Source organism: Pagrus pagrus, assembly GCF_965226575.1.
Source record: "Pagrus pagrus genome assembly, chromosome: 1".
NCBI classification, from domain to species: Eukaryota; Metazoa; Chordata; class Actinopteri; order Spariformes; family Sparidae; genus Pagrus; species Pagrus pagrus.
Genome location: NC_140185.1, coordinates 35,741,236 through 35,761,195, shown reverse-complemented (window position 1 = coordinate 35,761,195; position 19,960 = coordinate 35,741,236). Strand labels below are relative to the sequence as shown.

Below are 19,960 nucleotides of genomic sequence, written 5' to 3'. Positions count from 1 at the left end.
TCTTTTCACACTCACAAAAAGGATACGTGGGACTAATCCTCCATTTTGTTGGAAGGAGGTCATGGACATTAAGATATCATGACACAAATATCAACTCCATATCTTCTTCGCACACTAAAAAAGGCACCTACTGTTGTGTTTGATGGCCTCTAACACCTAGTGGATATCAGGCAAAAGTGTGGTAAAAGCAATACATCACGGTAGGTATGGGCAGGTGAAAGACTAATGAACTATTGGCGACAAAAAAGGCAAAAAAGCTGCACTTGAACACACCGCAAAGACTACAGCTGATGGCCAACTACAGGAAATACCTCTGCGTACCACCAGGTTGTCGTTCATAAAGGGAAACCGGAAGACTGGATAAAAGAAAAAGAAGCGACAGCATGCAGCCAGTTAGCTTAGCTTAGCATCTGGATTGGAAATGGCTACAAACGGTACAAAAGATGCAAAAATAACAGGTTGTGATTTTGTGTTGGACTATTTGTTGCCCAAGAGCAGAAACTTCCTGCAGTCCTGTCGTCACTTATGAGGTTGTAAAAAACCAACTGAGGCTCCAGAAAGTCTTTGGTCTAATCTGAAAATCAAACAAATCTGTTGGAGTTAGAAAGAAGTGAACGTGCCAGACCCGTCACTGCTCCTCATCTCTGCTGCTACGAGCATCGCACACCTGTATCTCTGACGGGACAGTTGCATTGTGGGTAATGCAATAGCAAGATTTTCATGAGAAGAAGAAAGTTTGGAATACAGAAGATAATGTTTTTGGTTCTGTTGCCTCGTTTTTGATTCATTTAGTTTAAAAAAGTCCCATCGTGAGTTTGAAAATTTGTTTCCGAGTGCAAAGTTAAATCAGGGAAGGCCCCAGACGACGATCTAACGGTGAGGTAACGGTACCTTTTAGCTGTGCTAAACAAGTTTTTACCCACATATTAAAACTAGATGACACAGTAAACAAAGATTTGTTTTAAAAATTGTTTATTTCAGGCCAATCACATGAAGATACATCTCAAAGTCAGTAGTAGAGGAACAACTTCCTCCTAAAACGCAAATTAAAATTGTTCTGTTTAAAACGACTCCCTGATTTACAAAAAAAAAAAAAAAAAAAGAGAGACACTTAGATGTTTTAAAAGAAGCAGGACCAACACAATCAACTGATCATGCTCACTCCTCACACATCCTATCAAATCTGTTTCACACACGGTAAATCGTACAAATTGTTCAGCTCAGTGCATTCAGGCTCTACACAGACTCTATTGCTAAATACGTTTGATTGCAAAGCAACAGAAAACATGTGCAGCACAAATTGACTTGGATTTTAAGCTTTGCACTCGGACATGTTGCTCCAGTGCAGGATGTGTTTATTTAGCCTTGGCGAAGCCCACCCTGTTGTTGTCCCGATCGAAGACGGTGTAGTACTGGCCGATGAATACGTCTCCCAGAATCCACAGGGGCCCGGCGGGGGCGGGGATGTCCAGACCCATGAAGCCGCTCAGGCACATGGTCTTTCCAGCCTGACTCACCTGGATGACATGAAGGAGAACGACACACAGTCAGAAAGAGAAACTAAATGCAAGAACACAAACAGCTGGATGGATCTGTGTGTGATCACTGCTCAGACAACAAACAGCCTCCTGCCTCTGCCAAGTGACACAGAGCTGCACTTGTTTAGTGTTTAATGACGCAACGCTCCGTGACAGAGTTGTATTGTTGGTGCGGGAGCTGCCTCTCTGTCGCCTCCTGCTGGAGGGTAAACAACACGTCCTGCACTCAGTCTCACCTTGAGGATGTACTGCTCTCCGGTCAGAGAGTAGGACTGTCCGCCAACTTTGAAGGTGATGACCGGCAGCGACGGGACCTTGTCACAGCTCACCATGTACTGAAACACAACCACAACACAACTCTTAATGCACACAGTTCATTTGTTTAACTGCAAGTCAACATGTAAATAAAAGCATTTTTTTTACGTGATGACACCTGAACAACAAATAAGATAATTTATGTGAAGCTTGTTGCCAGTTAGTTGAAATTAAACAATGGAAAAACAAGAAAGAAAATCAGGAAATCCTTCAGTTTAAAAGGTGAAACCAGAGAATCGAAAAAGAAAAAAATAAATAAAATAAAACACTCAGTAGTTTCCTTAACAGCTGCTTACTGTAGTTTCAAGCAAACATTACTCAAATATTGATGTTTTCTTTATCTTTTCATGGACTTTAGTGACATAAAAGGAAAATACTGATATCACCAAACTTATTCTTAAAAAAGGCAACAGGACTGGTGTGAGTATATCTCCTCTTCAATAGTCAGAGCGGTCAGGTGATCAGCTCACCTCTCCCTGGATGAGCGGAGTGGCTCCGATGGCTTTCTGCAGGGACCTGACCTCCGCCGAGGGGCCGGTGATCAGAGACGTCCCGGAGTCCACGATGGCCTCACAGCCGCTCGTACACAGACTCAGCTGGGTTCCCACTGCCATCCTGACACACACATAATGAAGCAACTACAATTTAGTTTTCAATCAACCAATGATTTAAAAATGCCCATCACAGTTTCCCAGAGCTGAAGATGATGTCTCCAGTTTGTTTTGTCCACCTGACCGTCACAAATCACAATATATTCAATCTGTGATTACATAGTATGGAGTGTAATGATGCTCACCCGTCCATGTGGATCTGCCAGTAGGCCTGGCGGGTGATGTTGACGTAGTTGAAGTCTCCAGTGTAGTATTTGGGGTCGGTTCCTCCGAGGAGCAGCTCACCGCCGGGCTCGGTGTCGGGGTTCCTGACATGTTGAAACATTTCTGGAGTTAAAGCACGACTGAAGCAGAAAGCAGTTTCCCGTTTAAACATTAAGTAGTATCATCATTTCTTGGAGACGTGTTTGTGTCCACCTGATGGGCGTTTAGTTACCCACTGTTAGTATAAAATATGAGTGCAGCTTTAAATCTAATCTACTACATTTATGACGGTTCTCCAAATAAACAGCGGTGTTCAAATTTGTTCGGTCAATAATTAATTAAATCAGAAACTCCCTCATACAGTAAAACAAGAATATTCAAACACTAAATTCAGACACGGACAAGAAACGTTTTTATTTGTTCTCAGCTTGTGAGAATAATCCACTTGCACCTGACCTGTATGTGCTGCTGTTATCAGGGGCCCTGCACACACTCTCACTATTAACCAATGACACCTGCTGGTGTTCGCAGGTGATGGTTTTGGTGTTCTGGATTGTAAAGCAGCTTTCAAACTGAATATTTGTCCTTTTCCACAACTCATCAAAATGTTCAGACAATTTATAGACGCAGTCACAGGTTTTGCAACAAAAGACTGACAGTTCAGGTCACAGGTGATTGGATCATGTTGGGTTTGAAAGGACTATCCTCGAAAGACTCAGTCGTTCACAAGCAAGGCTGGTGGGAGGTCCACCACTTTGTGAAACACATGGTTGTAATAAAAGGATATTACTACACAGGCTCAGTAAAACTGTAAGAACAGTTTGTAAATGACTGCATTCGGTTTGATAAACAGTGTCCCAACATTTTGGGGAAACTGGGTTGCAGCAGTTTGGCTGTGAAGTCGAATAGCTTCCTCTTCCAAACAGTTTTAGCAGGTTTAGGTTAAACTACATTACAGAAAAACAAAAAAGGAACACAACGCATCCAGAGCAAGCAAATAGAAAAAATATGAAGTGGTTTTTATTTGCCGTTTTCGACCAAACCGTGGCCCAGCAGGGACCTGAAACCAGCAAACACCACAGAAAACAAAGGAAGGGGAGGCGTTGTTGGCGGCTCGGTTCCCTTCACTCGTACCAAAGAGCAGCTGAGAACAACTGGATCGTAACATCACTAATCTGAGAGGTCACAATTTGTAACAAATGGCAGAAACAAGTAGAAAACAGCTGACAAAACCTCAAAAGGTTCAGTTTGAGTTAAGGGAAGTCCCAGAAGACATCTCACTGAGCTCCTGCAGTGAAAAATGGCTCTACGTGAACATCTACACTGTTACTACTTGCTTTAACTCATCATACGAAGATCTGTTAATTTAGACATCCAGCAGACATGAAGCAACATTAGCGTTCATTGGGAGTTGTGTTTCTGTCCAACGGATGAATCCAAGTCTAATATTGATCCGATTAACAGATACCCCTGCCTCTTTAGCTGCTAAAAGCTCCCCTTTCTTCACCAGGTAGTCCCTCTAACTTTGCCCGTCTGTGGTTTGGTGCTGATTAAGTAGTGTACAGAGGCTGGCTGCCTCTCTGTCGCCCCACCTGTTCAGGTAGAAGGAGAAGACGTTCTGCTCCACCTTCTTCTGGCTCATGATGTTGTCAAAGACCGGCGCCACACCGTCCACAGAGATGCGTGGGTAGGCCATGCCGAGGATCCCGTCAAACTTGGCAGCGATGAAGGTCACACCGGGCTGCTTGATGGCTTCTCCGAAAAGCTGTTTCTCCACCGAAATGTCTCCGATCTGGGAAAGATTCAAAAACACCCACAAGTTGCAGGACTCTACTGAAACACAAACCGTTTATCGTGATGCCAACATGTGAGATGAGCTTACTGTGCACGTGTCCTGACTGAGGTAGCCTGACAAACTGCCAGATCCATACTGGATTGCGAAGGCGGTGCCGTTCTTCACGTATGTGCTGGACTTGGCAGAATTATATTTGTGGTGCAGCACTGACAACGGGACAAAAAGATAGACGAGACGTTACATTCAAGGCTGGAGCAGAGATGTTATTTTACAGTCTCTGTGAAGACTACAGTCAGACTTACAGCACGCGATGTCTAAGATGGAGCAGTGAACGGAGGGCACCCACAGGTTGGAGGAGCCGGTATCAAACACCACAGTGAAGGGCTGAGGAGGGGTCCCCAGGCCGATCTCACCGTAATACTGGGCCTGGTCGACAACAGACAGGAACATGATTATCAGTAACAACAACTATCGGTGTCTTGAAAAACTTGAGATTTCCTGGTCGTTCCAGGACTCTGATCTTTAAAAACCCACCAGTAAATAATCCTGGAGCTGATCTCATGTTTTCAGGAGAAGAGATTACAATAATCCTTCAAGGTAGAGAAACTGAGCAGGTCTGATGATTAAAACAACAACGTTCTGCTCTCAGTGCCGAGGAAGCCCTACAGCTGTCGGCATCTGCGACTCAGTTATTAGGACGCAGGTCAAATAGTTAGCGAGTCACGTCAATAAATCACTCGTTAAAGTTTCAAAAGGACAGCGTGACACAATACGTGATTTCTCCACAGAGAGCTGAAGCCAACTTCTCCTTCACGTGACTGAAAACCACTCGGGTGAAAACCTTCATGGTGTAAGAGTTTTGTCAAGTCATCCAGACCTCAGAGCACTTCCCTTTTCTCAGCCAGATTAGAAAGCTGCTTTTCCTTTTTGATTGAATCTGTGATTGGTTGTTGCTTTGAGTTACTTCTGCTGGTGTTCATCTGTTCAGACAGCTCTGGTTTTATCTGTGCAGACTTTGAGGCTTCTGTCTTTAGTATTTCTGCAACATTTCTTGTTTCAGTGCCTCCGACTCTCTGGATGATGAGCTTTACCATGTAATACATTTGCAGCATTATGTTTTCAGTCAGAGTGACGGACAGTGTTTCTGAGGAAACAGCAGTTTTTTTGTTGCTTTTTAAAATATTTTTGATAAGAATTCTTTTAATTTGTATTAAATAACATAATCGTGTCCTCTGCTCTCCTGATGCTGCGCTCACTTTGGCTCCGCTGGATCGTTCTTTGGATACTTGACTTCATTCAGCAGCAGGATAATGAGTCCAAACACACACGAGTTCTGACTGTCACGGACTGTTCACCTGTTCTGTCACCGGACCTCAACCCCATTCAACATTTATGAGGGCACTCGAAAACTGAGAAAGCCCGAGAACATACTGTGACGTCACAAGAAGCTTTGTGGAACCGGGTCAGAACATGCTGGGATAACAGCAGGGGTTACACTAACTTGTGGAGTCCATGTAGCTCGAGGGCATTCTGTCATTAAGAGTGACAAACTAAATATTAATGAACTTTGAACTCAGATTGTTGGGCTAATATCACTTACAATGTCATAACAACTGAGAAATAGAAGTACTTTGACTTGTGGACTTTTCGGACCCGACTGTAAGAGGTACATTTTACAGTGTCTGTATTCTCTGATGTACAAACTCTGTTTCTAAATAACCTCAAACATCTTTGGCATTTCTGTCCTGCAGACTTGTTACTTATTGGCCAACAGATGTTCTGATACTGATGCGTGATGAGCTGATACGTCACTCTGCATCTATTCACTAGGGTCATTTTATGTTACTTATTTATTTATTTCTGTGAACCATTAACATGTTTTTGCACTCTCTTCCTTCCTTACAATCCAGGGAGGCTGACTGATGTCATCATTAAAAGATAAGGTGATTGGCTAATAGGTCCAGTAAAATCGAGAGCAAACAAACAAACTTTGTGTCAGCTGACGAGGCTCAAGAGGCTTAAAGATCAGGTGCCGACACTGACTCAGCAGTCATGTGGTGAATGTTCCTCTCCGGTCACTCTCACAGGTTACAGCTGATATTAGTCAACACCAGAATGAATCAGCTGTTTTAAAAAGATTTACTGGACCCGACAGGCGAGTCTGATTTTCCCTTCAGCTGGGAGGATTTACAAGAAAAAGGCAGAGGCGGCCACAACACAACAGGACCTTTGTTGTGGCTCTGCCTCGGCCCGGCTTCTGAAGGGTGCATTAGAGCGAGCGAGGAGCCCACAGGTCGGAGGCTCGGAGAGTGATGCTTACGTCAAGGTAGTTCTTCAGGGTTTCTGGAGTGGGCGCATTGCTGGAGGGGAAGCCAAAGTTGTACTTGGTGGAGTGTTTGTCAGCCAGGAGCTCCTCTGCGGTCCTTCCCGAGTCCGTCAGCTCACGTCTGATGGAACGGAACTTCTTTAACGGAATTCTGAACGGGAAGAGACCAGAAGAGATTCAGGGTCCTGGTTCGACCCACATCCGAGTCCTCTTTTCAAGGACCGAGTCAAATCATAAAGTACAAGTGCAAAGGAGATGAAGTTAAAACACAAACACAACTGGTGGCCTAGCAGATAAGATCTGACCCACATATTTTATCTTTATCTGCACGGCGTTATCCTACAGAGTGTTGCAAAATATTGTTCTGCATAATGCAGCAAGGCCCGTGAGCAGAGCACACCCGATTATATAAGTTTCAACACAAACACAACATTATTACCTGCATAAAGGAAGGATTATTTACAGGATTGTTGTATTAGACTGCATTAGTTTTAGCCAGTTCCACCTGTTGTCTGTCTAACATGCACAGCTGTAAGTTCATGCAGAGGAGTCATATATTTAACGTCAGTGCCTGTGAACAGACACCAAAAGGCTTTTACAGAAATCAAAACATGTGACCGGCACGACTCTCTAAGTACTAGACGGCCCTCCCGCTGCACCCAGCAGCTTGTAGAAAGCAGGATGTAGAAGACAGTCATGCGGGTTACAACTGACTCAGTGGAGGGTCTTTTCTTCACACATGAATATTCACTACAGAGGGCTGAAATTCACAATCCTTTAAATATTAAATAATCATACCTACAACCGGAATACATCAGTAAAGCTTAAAAGCATTTAGCAAACAAAATATCAGACAGGAAGGAAACTAGCAACAAAATAAGATCAATACAGATATAAGGCGATTACACAAATGTATTTTAAAATGTTGTCTGTAGTTTGTACAGAGCTGCAACTTCTGTGTGACATCTTACTGAAAAACACTAGAGAAGGAAACAAGTCACGTTTTAAGTGTGAGCATTTAAAGTGCAGCGTGCATCTTCTCTAGAGTTTTACTAACAGCGTTCGCTGCTTTCAACAGGTTTTCACAAATGTGCTCGTCTTGCCTGGTCATATTTTTCTTGTCTTGTTTTGCAGTAGTTGTCACGTTCAGTGTTGATTTGTCTGCTTGACGTTGACCTGGAATCATGTCATAATTGTGTCCATGTTTTGGAAGCAGTGCAGAACCAGATCACTCAGCCTCAGCGTTACCCCTCGAGGGGCCCATCCCCCACTTCAGGAACCACTAGAGGCATCTATACTGCGTGACTGTGGCACTGATGTCAGATGGCCAAGAACATTTTGTCTTCTGATTGACTGACTGAGCTACTGAAACGAGTGCAACGCAGTTTAAAGATTTACAGTAGTTTGCTGTAAGTGCAAAAACACAAAAGCTTTCTGTCTACATGTCAAACACTTTCAGATGATACAGGATTAGTTTCTCACCTGACATTTTACCAGAGGAACAGCCTCAGTTAGTACATGCTGTACCAACACTTTTTTCTTTTTTTCACCAAGGTACAGTTAAAGGTGTGAACGAGCCTCGCCCTTTATTTTCCTTCACTTTAACACATTAATGTTTGGATGCTGTGAGTCACACTGACTGAAGATCCATGAGAAACCAAAAGGCTTTACATCAGACAAATTGGCTATTTTATGGAAACCAGTGCTGGAAACTAACAACAACAACAACAACAACAACAACAACAGCACTTTGTAGTTTTGAGGAAGAGATTTTAAATCAGAAGAGAATTTTTTTTTCATAACTGAATAAACAAACTGACAACACAATTTCATACTGTTTTACTCTGTTTACATGTGGCGGACCCTGCCACCTTTCTAGCTTCAAACAGTGTTCAGTGTCATTTCCCTCTGAGAACAGCTTGTTTATTCACTTATGGAAAAAATAATATTCCTGAGTTTGTATTATTACCTCATTAATATTGTAAATATATAAATTCTGAGATTGAATTTATTCTCCAACACTATACAGTGCCCCTTTAGATAATTTTACATTCATAATGATCCAATAAAACACAACACTGACAGGGGGCCTACTTTTAACTTTAATAATTACACACATTTTGTTGCAAATACTTCCACTTTAATTAAATTTATAATAAATTAAATAATTTAGAAGCAGTACAGACTTCAGATATTACAATACTTCCTCCCCAAGGAGATCAATACATCTCCTTCTTCTATGACTCAATTCTTTGCAGTTTGATTGACCCATTTCAAAACTTTTAATTCAAACTAAACCACATTTTGTGATGGAAACCCCTCTGCTGTCAGTGCAGAAGTGTTTGGACCACAGTGGCCATGAATATAAATGACACTGAAGGTCACAAGATGAACTGCTCGCTGGTACAAACTGACAAAGAAGCAGAGCAGCTGTGGAGAGGTAAACTAGCTAGCGTTAGCGTTAGCTCTGTGTACATGTAGCTAACGCAGCTGTTAGCTAGCAGCCTCCACCTCAACACAGCAGATGTTCAGGTTTTAAACGAGCAGTCGGACCGTTTGTGTCGTAACGCGTCGGGTAACCGAGTGAACGCTGTGTAAGCTGCGTGTTAGCTAGCAGTACTTCACATCAGCGGCGTCGGTGTCGCTTGTAAACAATAAACTCCGGCCGGTTAAAATGTTCGCTTCTTACCGAACAAGCGCGTCGTTGGTCAGAACCAGAGCCGCGAACACGAACAGGACCAAGCTCCTCATCGTACCAGACGGAGAGTCACACAATCATGGAGACAAAGATGACCGAGCACTTCGACTTGTTGTCGTTAAAGCGCCGACTTTTATCAGCTGACTGGAGGAGTGGACTCACCGTCACGTGAGGCTGAGCCGTTGGGGACTGACGTCACTTCCGGCTGTCAGTGACCGGCTCTTTGTTTTCACCCCCGTTGACCCCCGTCGGCCACCGTAGTGATCCCTGCATTCAAAAACATCCATTAAATAAAGGTATAATCAGCAGAGAGTATCAGTCAACCTGCAGGAAAATGTCCTCAGTTATTGATTATGCATTAATATTAAAGGCAAGGCAAGTTTATTTGCAGAGCACAGTTCAGACACAGCTCAAAGTGCTTTACAGGGGCATCAAATTACATTAAAAAACAATAGAAATTGTATTTAAAATACATTAAAAACAAGTAGGAATACATCAAGGAACAAAACATTAAAACAAGTTTAAAAATAGGAAAATAAGCTACAGTAGAATAGATTTAAAAGAGACAAGACACAGTGCAAAGCCTTAAAATCGCTCCAATGAAACAGCAAACCCTCACATGTGGGAACAATAAAATGTTTTTTCATATTAAATGACTTTCACCCAATCACCCAAATGTTGCCGATTAAATGTTGGGTAGTTTAATTAATGACAAAGCCTATTTTATTATCTCTTCATGTGTTCTGTTAATTTCTTTTAATTTGTTTTTGTTTTACTAATCCAGTTTTTAGTGTCGGTGAGGCAGGAAGAAAGAAGATGTAGAGAAACAAGGTTATTGTGCACATGTGGTGAAGAAGAGGTGGAAAAGTGGGATAAGAAGGAAAAACCTCAAATTCTTACTCAAGTACAGAAGTTGAGTAAATGTACTTAGTTACATTCCACCACTCATGAAATGTTCACTTGACTTCAAGGCTGCTGGTGTGTTAGTGGGCACGTTGTCGTCTCAACAGGTAAATAAAATCCTCGTTGGTGTTTGTGCTGTAATGACGAGGACTGAACAGCGAGTGGCTGCCTCATCCCACAAATCAGAGGCCGACATCCAGGAGTGTTGACCAAACCTCTCAAATCTCATGGGGAAACTCTGAGCTGTTAAAAGATAATTACAGAAAGGCTCCTTCTTCATTTCCAACATATTTACATACTGACAGTGAAATATACAGATAATTGGACATTTAACAGCATGATTAAATGCGGAGAGCACGGCTGATTAAAGAAATAACAAAATAAATCCGAAATATGATGCAAAATGCAAGAAGAATGAACAATTATCCTTCAGTTTAATGTGTCATTTGCATTATAAACTGACTTGCTTCATGCTGGAGCAGCTGCAGCACAACTGAGCTGAAGGCTGTGAACTCTGTTATGTTTGCGTTTCAGCTTTAACACAAAAAACATTTAAACATGTAGGAACTGAACATGCACAGAGGTGTATCCCTGCTGTTACCACGAAGGCTACTTTCACTACTTCAGTATGACTAAAGCATTTTAAAAATACGAAGTGTCACCGATGACTCTGCCAGGATTTACAGTACGTATCACACGGTGGTTCAGCAGCGCCGCATGTTTCATCCGCCTGCTGTTGCAGAAATGAACACGGAGCTCAGAAATGAACTGAGTCATGTTGAGGAGCACGAGATGAAACTAAACACAGCTGGATTACAGCCACAGTCACATGTGATGTGGCTGATTCTGCAACATAAACCAAAACGCCTCAAAACTGAATCCAGTAATGCTTTTTATAGTTGAGCTGCATCAGTCAGAGATGATCACAGACATTTTAGAGGATCGATACCAGCTGTGAGTGTAGAAATGAATATTTATTTGTTCTCTGATGCTTAATTTTCAGTCATGCTGGTGGTCGATCAGTCTGCCGCTGAGGTTCAGACTCATCTCAACAACAATCTGATGGATTATCATGACATTCATGGTCCCCAGAGGATGAAGTCAGACGGGGGATCCTCATGGTTTTGAGCAGTGGTGTACAAAGTATTCAGATTCTTTACTTCAGTTAAAGTACTAATACTGCACTGTGTAAACACTCCACCATGAGATGAAGTCCTGCACTGAAAACCTCACTTTAGTATAAATATATAAGTGTTATTAGCAGGATTGTTTATTATATAACAACATACTTATCACTGTTTACGAGAAAATTATATTCTATTAACTTTATGGGAGAGAAAGAAATCAAAACTGCCAGAAAAGTAAAGTTGGTTTAAAGATGCTGTCGATTATTGTCTACAAGAGGCCGACAAAGTCATATAGACACAAAGAGAGAGGATAAAATGAACTAATCATCATTACAAAGCTGTAAAAAAAAGCTGTGTCATACAATTTAAGGCTGACTGGCGTTCGTCAGCAACAAAACAACTCGGACGATCAGCATTTTAATGTGAATATTTAACGCAGCATGAGACGACAGAGCTGGAAAAAAAAAATCACGTGCAAGAGCAGTAGCCATGAAAAAACTGCAGAGTGCCTCGTGTGCTGATGGGAAAGTTCATTAAAACCATGAGAACGTTTGTCAAACAAAGACAAACTGCAACACCAAAGAGGAACACGGGTCACAAGCTGGAAGTCACCGAGAGAGAAGTGACTCATGCTGACAGAAAAAGGAGGTTAACAAATATGATTACAGCGACTCATCTTTGTCTCATGATGATTCCTGCTGATCTGATACAACAAAAGCAGTTAGACTTTACAACTTCAAGGACAAAATGTCCAAAAAAAGGACATCTTACACGAGACAAAGTGAGTTTATTCCTTCATTTAGTCGTGACGGCAGATGGGAATGATGTCAGACCGACTGGATCAACAGTCAGCCTTCATTTTCCTGCCCGGTGGCAGAAAAAATAGAGAAAGTCAGAGGGAAACAATCTAACTGTTGATGGTGTCATTACATCGTGCAAACAGCATTTACTTTATAATGTTAACTAAAGCAAAAACAAAACGTTCACCTCACAGCCGGATCAGTTGTTTAGTTTTGTAACGTTGAAGCAGAGAGCGGAAAATAAAATATATAATTATGACACGTTATGAACATCGTCATCGATGTTGTCAACCAGTGCAGGCCGACACCGGTCTGTTACAGCTCGTCACTCGTCACCTTTGGTCTTAATCCCACAGATTATATGTATGTTTAAGGCAACAGTGTGCTTCCTGCTGTGTGACAGCAGTCTGTGCTCGTCTCTCTCCTGTTTCAACATGACAAAGCCTCCTTTCAAACAACCCGTTCAGTCTCAGGTTGTCAGATACAGACTCTTTAGTTCAGACTGCAGGCAAACAGGATTTGACAGACTGTCTGCTATTGTTTGGCATTTCTGTGACTCTGGATTTGACTTCACTGTTGTGAGTGAAACATCATGAAAAAACTACATTTCATGTGGTTTGCTGCTGTCCAGACTTCCTAAAATCAACGTGGAAACAACCTGGATATGCCAAAAAAACAGATTTGTGCTGGCAGTGTGAACGAGGCCGGCAGACACACGAGGTGGTCTTTATTATCTGTGTGTGACCCGCTCTGTCAGAAAGCCTTCCTGCCAGAGAGACTTTCCAAAACGTGGTTAACATTGTGAAAAGGTCGCAGCTTGGTTTGCTTCAGGAAAATGTCGATGGCTTCTGGTTTCACTTGGGACACAAACTGCAGTTTCGTGGGCGAGAGTCCTGTGTTCGACCCGTCCGTCCGTCCACCTCCTCCCTACGCGGACTTTGTCGCTTCTTATACAACGCGAGGTTGACTGGACGGTGTGAACAGCCACCTGAGCCTCTAATATTACCAACATGGGTTTACAGTGGAGTAAGTTGAAGCCTGGTTTGTCTCGTACAGATATTAAAGGGTACCTTCTGCAGTGTATGAGACACCAAGGATGTGACAAAACATCAGTGTTTGATAACCTTGCAATGAGAACAGACTGTGCTGCTGTGGAAGAACTCACCTGCAAAAAGGTTCAGTACGATTCAAACGAGCCACTTTGTACGAACTTTAAAGTCATCCTGTCATTTCTCACCATAACTGTTGGAGAAGGAAACACTTTTGGACGGTTTCTCCTCAAACGCATTCATGGTGTTACACTCGCTCGTACACACACAGTCACGTGAGCTGTGTGTGGAATAAAACAAGAGACCTTGAGAGAGAATTTCAAATCCTGTTTGCAGCGCAGCAGATCAGGGATTAAGACAACCATGAAAACCAAAACACCTCCGCTCCGGCATTTCCTGTCACCTCTCTGCTGTCAGCTCAGTCGCCAGAATGAAATATTGGCAGTTAACGTTTCTGCAAACCACAGACACGTTCACATCAGTACGTGTCATACTGTATGTTATACCAGGTTCACAATACATGTGCATGAGCTGACTTTCACCTGGTGAAGTGGCGGGGATGCTGATGGAGACACCGGGACATTTTCCAGCCATTTGTGTGGCGACAAGTCCACGTCTTTAAAGCCACAACACGATCATTTCTCAGCCTAACCAAGTTCAGGGGGTTTTGTGCCTAAACTTAACCAGCTAACCTGATCAACATATCTGTGGTTTTGCAGAAACGTACATTGCCAAAATGTATTTTGCTGTCTGTAATCACAAGAGTAAAGAGTTTTTTTCTCTTGCACATCACTGTGAGTACGCTCTGTTTAGGTCTAGGCACAAAAAACACTTGATTACGGTTTGGAAAACATCATGTCTTGGCTTAAAACTAAAAACTGCAAATTGTCCTGATGTCTCCCTAAAAATATCCAGTGGTTTCAGTCTCCACTCCACCACCATGACCTCCTTCTCTGGATAGGAAAGCCAGGTAATAAACATGTGCTGTGAACGTGGTATGACATGTTTTGTACAGATGTCAATATGTCACGTACAAAGTTGGACTCGTGTGTTTTGCAGACGCGTTAACTGCCAACATTTTATACTTGCCGTTGTACCGGTCAAAAAAGTACTTTGTCTCCATTGCACACCTGGATAGTCGCTGTGAGGAACTGAGGTGTGAATATCAAATTGTCAGTTACAAAAGTTGTTAGACACAGGCCCCTAATGGGCCAGAGGGAGGAGATTCAGACACTGTTCGATGATCCAGCAGGCACGTTGTTTGGAGCACTGGTTCATTAATGCTCTCGTGGCTGAACGGGACAAAGTCCCTGCAGCCAGTTTCCAAAATATGTTGGAGAGCCTGAAGAGTGGAGGCTGTGACAGCTGTGTTGCACTGTCCGCTTCAGTGAAGATATTTGGGAAAATATTTTATTTTATTATTTTTCTTGTGTTGCTGGGCTCCTCTTTCTTTTCTCTTCTGAAATAATTGCATCAATCTGCGTGAGTGCTGTGAAACCTACTCTTTAGATAAATGATGAGCAGCAACACTGGAAGCTATACTTAAAACACTCCTTTGTGGCTCGACTGCTGAATGCTCAGTCAGCTTTACAGCAACCCCTCCTGGTGATCTGCCTGGCAGCAGGTGCTGAAGCATCTCGTGTGAAATGAACTGAAACGATAACAGATGATCCGACGCGTGGAGCCACTGATCGGGCTTCATGCACAAACATGAGAGCGGAAAACATCATTCATGTCCTGAAATTGGATGGTAGCCTCTCCTGGTATTGATCTTTTTATAGACAACGCAACAAAGCGCAGACTTTGTGTGACTTCTGCCTGTTTAGACGGCTATAAAAAGACCACCTGCACCAGATATAGTTCAGAGAAAGATGCTGTCACTCGAGCATTCAGGCTTCAAATGACCAAAAAGCTTTGTAGTTTAAATCTGTTAACTTGTCAAATGTGATGAATCATTGATCGAGCGCTCATAACTTCCTCTTTGATGCACTGAGTCTCACCACAACACATGACAGACACTCTCCTTTGTCTCATATAGTTCCTATTTTAAGAAGTTCTCTTTGGGCTGTCTAACACCTCATCGATCAATCAATCAATCAATCAATCAATCAATCAATCAATCAATCAATCAAACTTTATTACTACTCATGAGATCATTGAGGGGTGACCCTTATTTACAACGACAAAACAATAACAAGGTGAAAAAGTGACAATGTTTTGGATAATTTGATAAAAATGTAAATAATGTAAAATAACATTCAGTTAAATTAAGTCCTATAACTTTGCAGACATGACAGATAATCTAACAGATAAAATAAAATGAGTAATTACAGTTACTGATGTGGAAAATCTGTCGGTCTTCACTTTGATGAATGGAAGAAGAAAGCTTAAAGAGCAAGTGAAGTTTCGGAGAAGAAATTCAAACTCTCAAAGTATTAATGAGGTAATAATGCAAAATCAGAAGCTCAGAGGAAAATAAGGTCCCAGAACACTGTTTGAAGCTAGAAAGGTGGCAGGGTCCGCCACATATAAACACAGTAAAACAGTGTAAGTTGTGTTGTCCTTTAAGGTCAGTTTGTTTATTCAGAGTTTAGTATCACAGCTGCCGGCGTGGCTGATGATAGAAGAACTTCCTGCTGCTTTCATGATATAAAACAAGTCTTCTGTGACACTTTCACTGCATCAGGAAATCACGCAGGTCACTTTAAGAAGGAGTTTGAACTCATCTCTCGGGGCGTTATGGTGAAGTGTACCTTTCACATCTTTACATGCAGGTTTCTGATTAAAAACACACAGCATGCTCCTGCAGGCCGGTTTCATTACGAGTAACAAGTAAGCAAATGAAGTTTTCAGCTGTGAACGATCCCTGAATAGAAGCGCTCGTGCAAAGACGCTGATGCTGAAGGAGCTCCCTCGCTTACACGAGTTGCTTGAGGAATATTCGATGACAGGAAATGAGCCGCGTGGAGTCGCCTGACGTTGGAGCCGGTGTTGGGCTACATTCAGAAAACGCCTGAATGAGCAGATCGCAATCCTTTCATCAAATCGCAGCCACAGAAAGTTTTAAACGGTATCATCTTACTTCAGCTTTCTGCTCATGCTTTCAGTCGATATTTAGTTAAGGCTGTTTATTTTCGCGAGTCTGACCCAAAGGTACCACGAGCCTCGACTCAAGCACTTCTTGAGACTAGAGAGAGAAAATGAGCCAGACACGAAATGACTGAAAACAGAAGAGTGAGAGAGAAAGAGCACTTTCATATAATGACACATCCACCCCCGTCACAAACCAATGAATGTGAAATGAACGTCGACACAGTCGGACGGCTCGTACCGACCACCGAATGTTGCTCTTAAGTGTGGGTCAGAATTTAAAATGGGTGTCGCTCGCTCTGCCGCTGATTCGCCTCCTCGTGAGTGTAATTCGCCGCACAGCGAGGACCACTGCAGCCGGACCAGAACAGACAGGTGAGAGTCAGACAGAACTAAAGCAAATGCCAAGATGAAGATTTCTGACCTTATATAATGGATCTTTAATTACACGCTGTTTGGCAGGCTAATTACCCCTCAGCCTCGGATCTGTTTCCTCGAATAGAGCTGCGTGTATTCGCTGGCAGTTTGTATGGATGACTCGTTTTCCCCCTGATGGCGTTCTGTTCCTAAAGAGCTAACAAGGACTTGTGGAGAGGTTTCGAGGCAATTTCCTGAGCAAGTCAGTGAGGAAGGAGCACAAACTGCAAATTACTGTTACAATTATCATCAGCACGTTAGAGGAGAAATGTTGTGCTAATTAAAAAGTTTCAGTTTTCAGGATCTCCAAATTATCTCAGAGCAAATAAGCGATGTTTTCAATCTTTCCATTTCCTTTACAGACTTAAGGAAAATAGCTCATGTTATAATGCCCATGAGGGAGGAGGGTGACAGGAGCAATCTCAGTAATTACAGGCCGATCGCCGAAGTCCCTGAACTGGCAAAGATCCAAGAGTCTCTGGTGAATAATCACTCGAAGGCATTTCTTACCAGACCCTCCATCTGAGGCTTTAGAGCGCGCCGCTGCTGTCACTTTGGTTTTAATTGACATTTTATCAGATTTAGATAAAAAAAAACACTGTGTGGCTCCCTCTAGGAGCTTTTTAAGGTGTGTTAAGTGCAAACTTTCTCTCCTCCAGTAGAAGTTCAGATACTTGTGTGAAAAAATACTCCAGTAGCCTAAAAGTAATATAGTACAGGCTCTGACATGTACTCAGAGTATCAGAGTAGAAAGTCTCCCTCTGAAGGACATTTGTGGTCAAAGCTAACTGAAGCTCACGTCACATTAATATAATTCAAAGACTATTAAAGTTAAAGGTAGAGTCAGTAGGATTTGTCCCAGCTGTTCCTGAACGCACCACAAAGATAGTTGATAGTTGAGTCTCATTCCCAGGACGTCAAATAGCCACATGTTGGGTTGGTAAAGCGTCCCGAGCAGCAACAAAGAGAGAAAATAAGAAACTCTCTGCAGATACGAGACACTAACACGCCTTTTCTCCCCATTCCAGCCTCCCTCTCTGTCTGTTCACGTCTTCTTACGTCTTTGTTTCGTCTCGCTGCGTCTGCTGTGTGTGATAACAATAATCCATAATTCACCTCAAATGCATCAAACTAAAGTAACGAGGCTGTTTTGAAGCTGTGAGGAGGAGAAAGTTCAGATGTTTGTGTTCAGATGTAGAGAGGGAAAGTCTCAGAGATACTCAGGTACAGTACAGATACCTGAAACATGTACTGAAGTACAGTAACTAAGTATTTGTGGTTTGTAATTTATCTACTATTTATCCACATTCAGAGCATTATGTACAATTTCCTGAGTGTCCAAAGACTTTCATGTCAGCTGTCTGGAGGTGAGACGAGACTGTGAACATGTCTGTGTGTTATGTGATATAGCTCTGAGATCTGTGACCCGAAATTCAAAATTCATGAATTCTAGAAATTCCATTAAAAATCCAATCAGTGGTGTTGGGATTATTGAAGGTGGCGGCCGGGCGGGAGGACAGACGTCGGCCCGACACGCTGTCCTTCCCCTCGATGTCATCTCGAAGAAAGAGCTAAATCAACAAAGTCACTTTCCTCTTTCATCCAGAATCCACTCGTCTCCTCCTGAAGTCGATGGCATCGCAGATGAGACTTTGTTCTCAGATTTCTCTTTGAGATAAAGATGTTTCTTTCTCCGCTGACATTAAATGCACATGACAGCTTGGAACCGCCGGCACGATGTGAGTTTCATAAATTAAGTGGTATTTTCCTGCGACTGCAAAGATTGTGACAGCTGAGTGTGAAAAATTAGAGCTAATTGGTCTCCATGCCAACACCCCGAGTCTCGGGCCTCGATAATTGACTTCATAAATTTGTCAAGATTGAGACGCACACACACACACACACACACACACACACACAGACAGCAGGTTACACAATTACTCTGCAACAGAGGATTATTATGTACATAACAGAAGATACTGTAAATCAGAGGCAGACGTCTCTCCACGTTAAACAACTTGTAATTGAGTTCGACACAGACGTGAATGAGCGTCAGCCGGGGAGGTGTGAGCCTGTAAATAAACCAAACGACTGCAGCTTCCACCTGTTTCTCCTCTCAAGGGTCAGATCTCCACCAGAGGTGTCGATGAAGTGTGAAAACTCTTAACAACATGAGGAGGCAGACAGACAGACAGGCAGACAGACAGGCAGACAGACAGGCAGAGAGACAGACAGGCAGGCAGACAGACAGACAGACAGACAGACAGACAGACAGGCAGGCAGACAGACAGACAGACAGACAGACAGGCAGATTCATCAAAATCCAACGAGACGATGAACCGAGTGATTGGCAGGCAGAGGGAGAGACGGTAACACACACACACACGTGGACACACACAGATACGCACAGCTGCAGACGGATACTGTAGGTACACACTCACAAATCCACATCTTGTTTCCATGGCGACCAAGTGAACAGGAATCCAATGTTCAGAACAAATTCTTTTTCCAGTCCAAACCAGTCGGCTCCTCTGACATGGACTGGTGTGTGTGTGTGTGTGTGTGTGTGTGTGTGTGTGTGTGTGCGCTGCTCTGATCAGAAGTTTTCAGATCTAAGAAGAAGCTTATTTTTTACCAGATCTCCGTCCGGGTGGAGTTGCAGGATGATGACGGTGCTCTGCCGTCCAGACGGATGTGAAATGTGGTATAAATATTCATGGTTCCCCCGGGGATGATGTAAGTTTGTGTTACCTTAAGTTCTGAGAAGAAAAGGACCAGCGAGCAGCGAACATCAGGCTGAAACACTGAACCTCACGCACGATATCGACCGCAGTGTGACAAACCTGCAAACGTGCTTTCATGAATCATGTCTGGATACATGAAACATTACACCAATTAAACATGACATCATTTTTATTGAGGATGAACTGAAATAACTTCAGTGGCTGCTCAGTGTCTCCATCAACACAAAACAAGTCACATTTGTCGAGCTTTGTGTGGGTAGAAGAGCTTCTGGAGGAATAAACACCCGGAGTCTCATCAGGTTCTGCTCTGATCCGACGGGAGGAGAGCTCAGAGATTACTGTT

General features: G+C 42.8%; 1 protein-coding gene across 1 annotated transcript; it reads right to left on the bottom strand.

Annotated features, from left to right (window-relative positions):
- Positions 1–957: 957 nt before the first annotated feature.
- On the bottom strand, positions 958–9,641 carry ctsd (cathepsin D). Its single transcript, XM_084362409.1, has 9 exons — positions 9,479–9,641; positions 6,784–6,940; positions 4,766–4,889; positions 4,551–4,669; positions 4,261–4,460; positions 2,650–2,772; positions 2,324–2,468; positions 1,775–1,873; positions 958–1,517 (listed from the first exon to the last, which is right to left on the bottom strand). The coding sequence occupies exons 1-9, from the start codon at positions 9,538–9,540 to the stop codon at positions 1,356–1,358; spliced, it is 1,191 nt and encodes a 396-aa protein (XP_084218535.1). The 5' UTR covers positions 9,541–9,641; the 3' UTR covers positions 958–1,355.
- Between the last annotated feature and the right edge of the window lie 10,319 nt (positions 9,642–19,960).

Bases quoted from the DNA above. Each gene is read 5' to 3' on its own strand.
- ctsd (XM_084362409.1), bottom strand. From the start codon at position 9,540: ATGAGGAGCTTGGTCCTGTTCGTGTTCGCGGCTCTGGTTCTGACCAAC. The intron at 4,670-4,765 runs GTAAGTCTGACT...TCCCGTTGTCAG, and splicing joins CATCTTAGACATCGCGTGCT to TGCTGCACCACAAATATAAT. The intron at 2,773-4,260 runs GTGGGGCGACAG...TCAACATGTCAG, and splicing joins TTCTCCTTCTACCTGAACAG to GAACCCCGACACCGAGCCCG.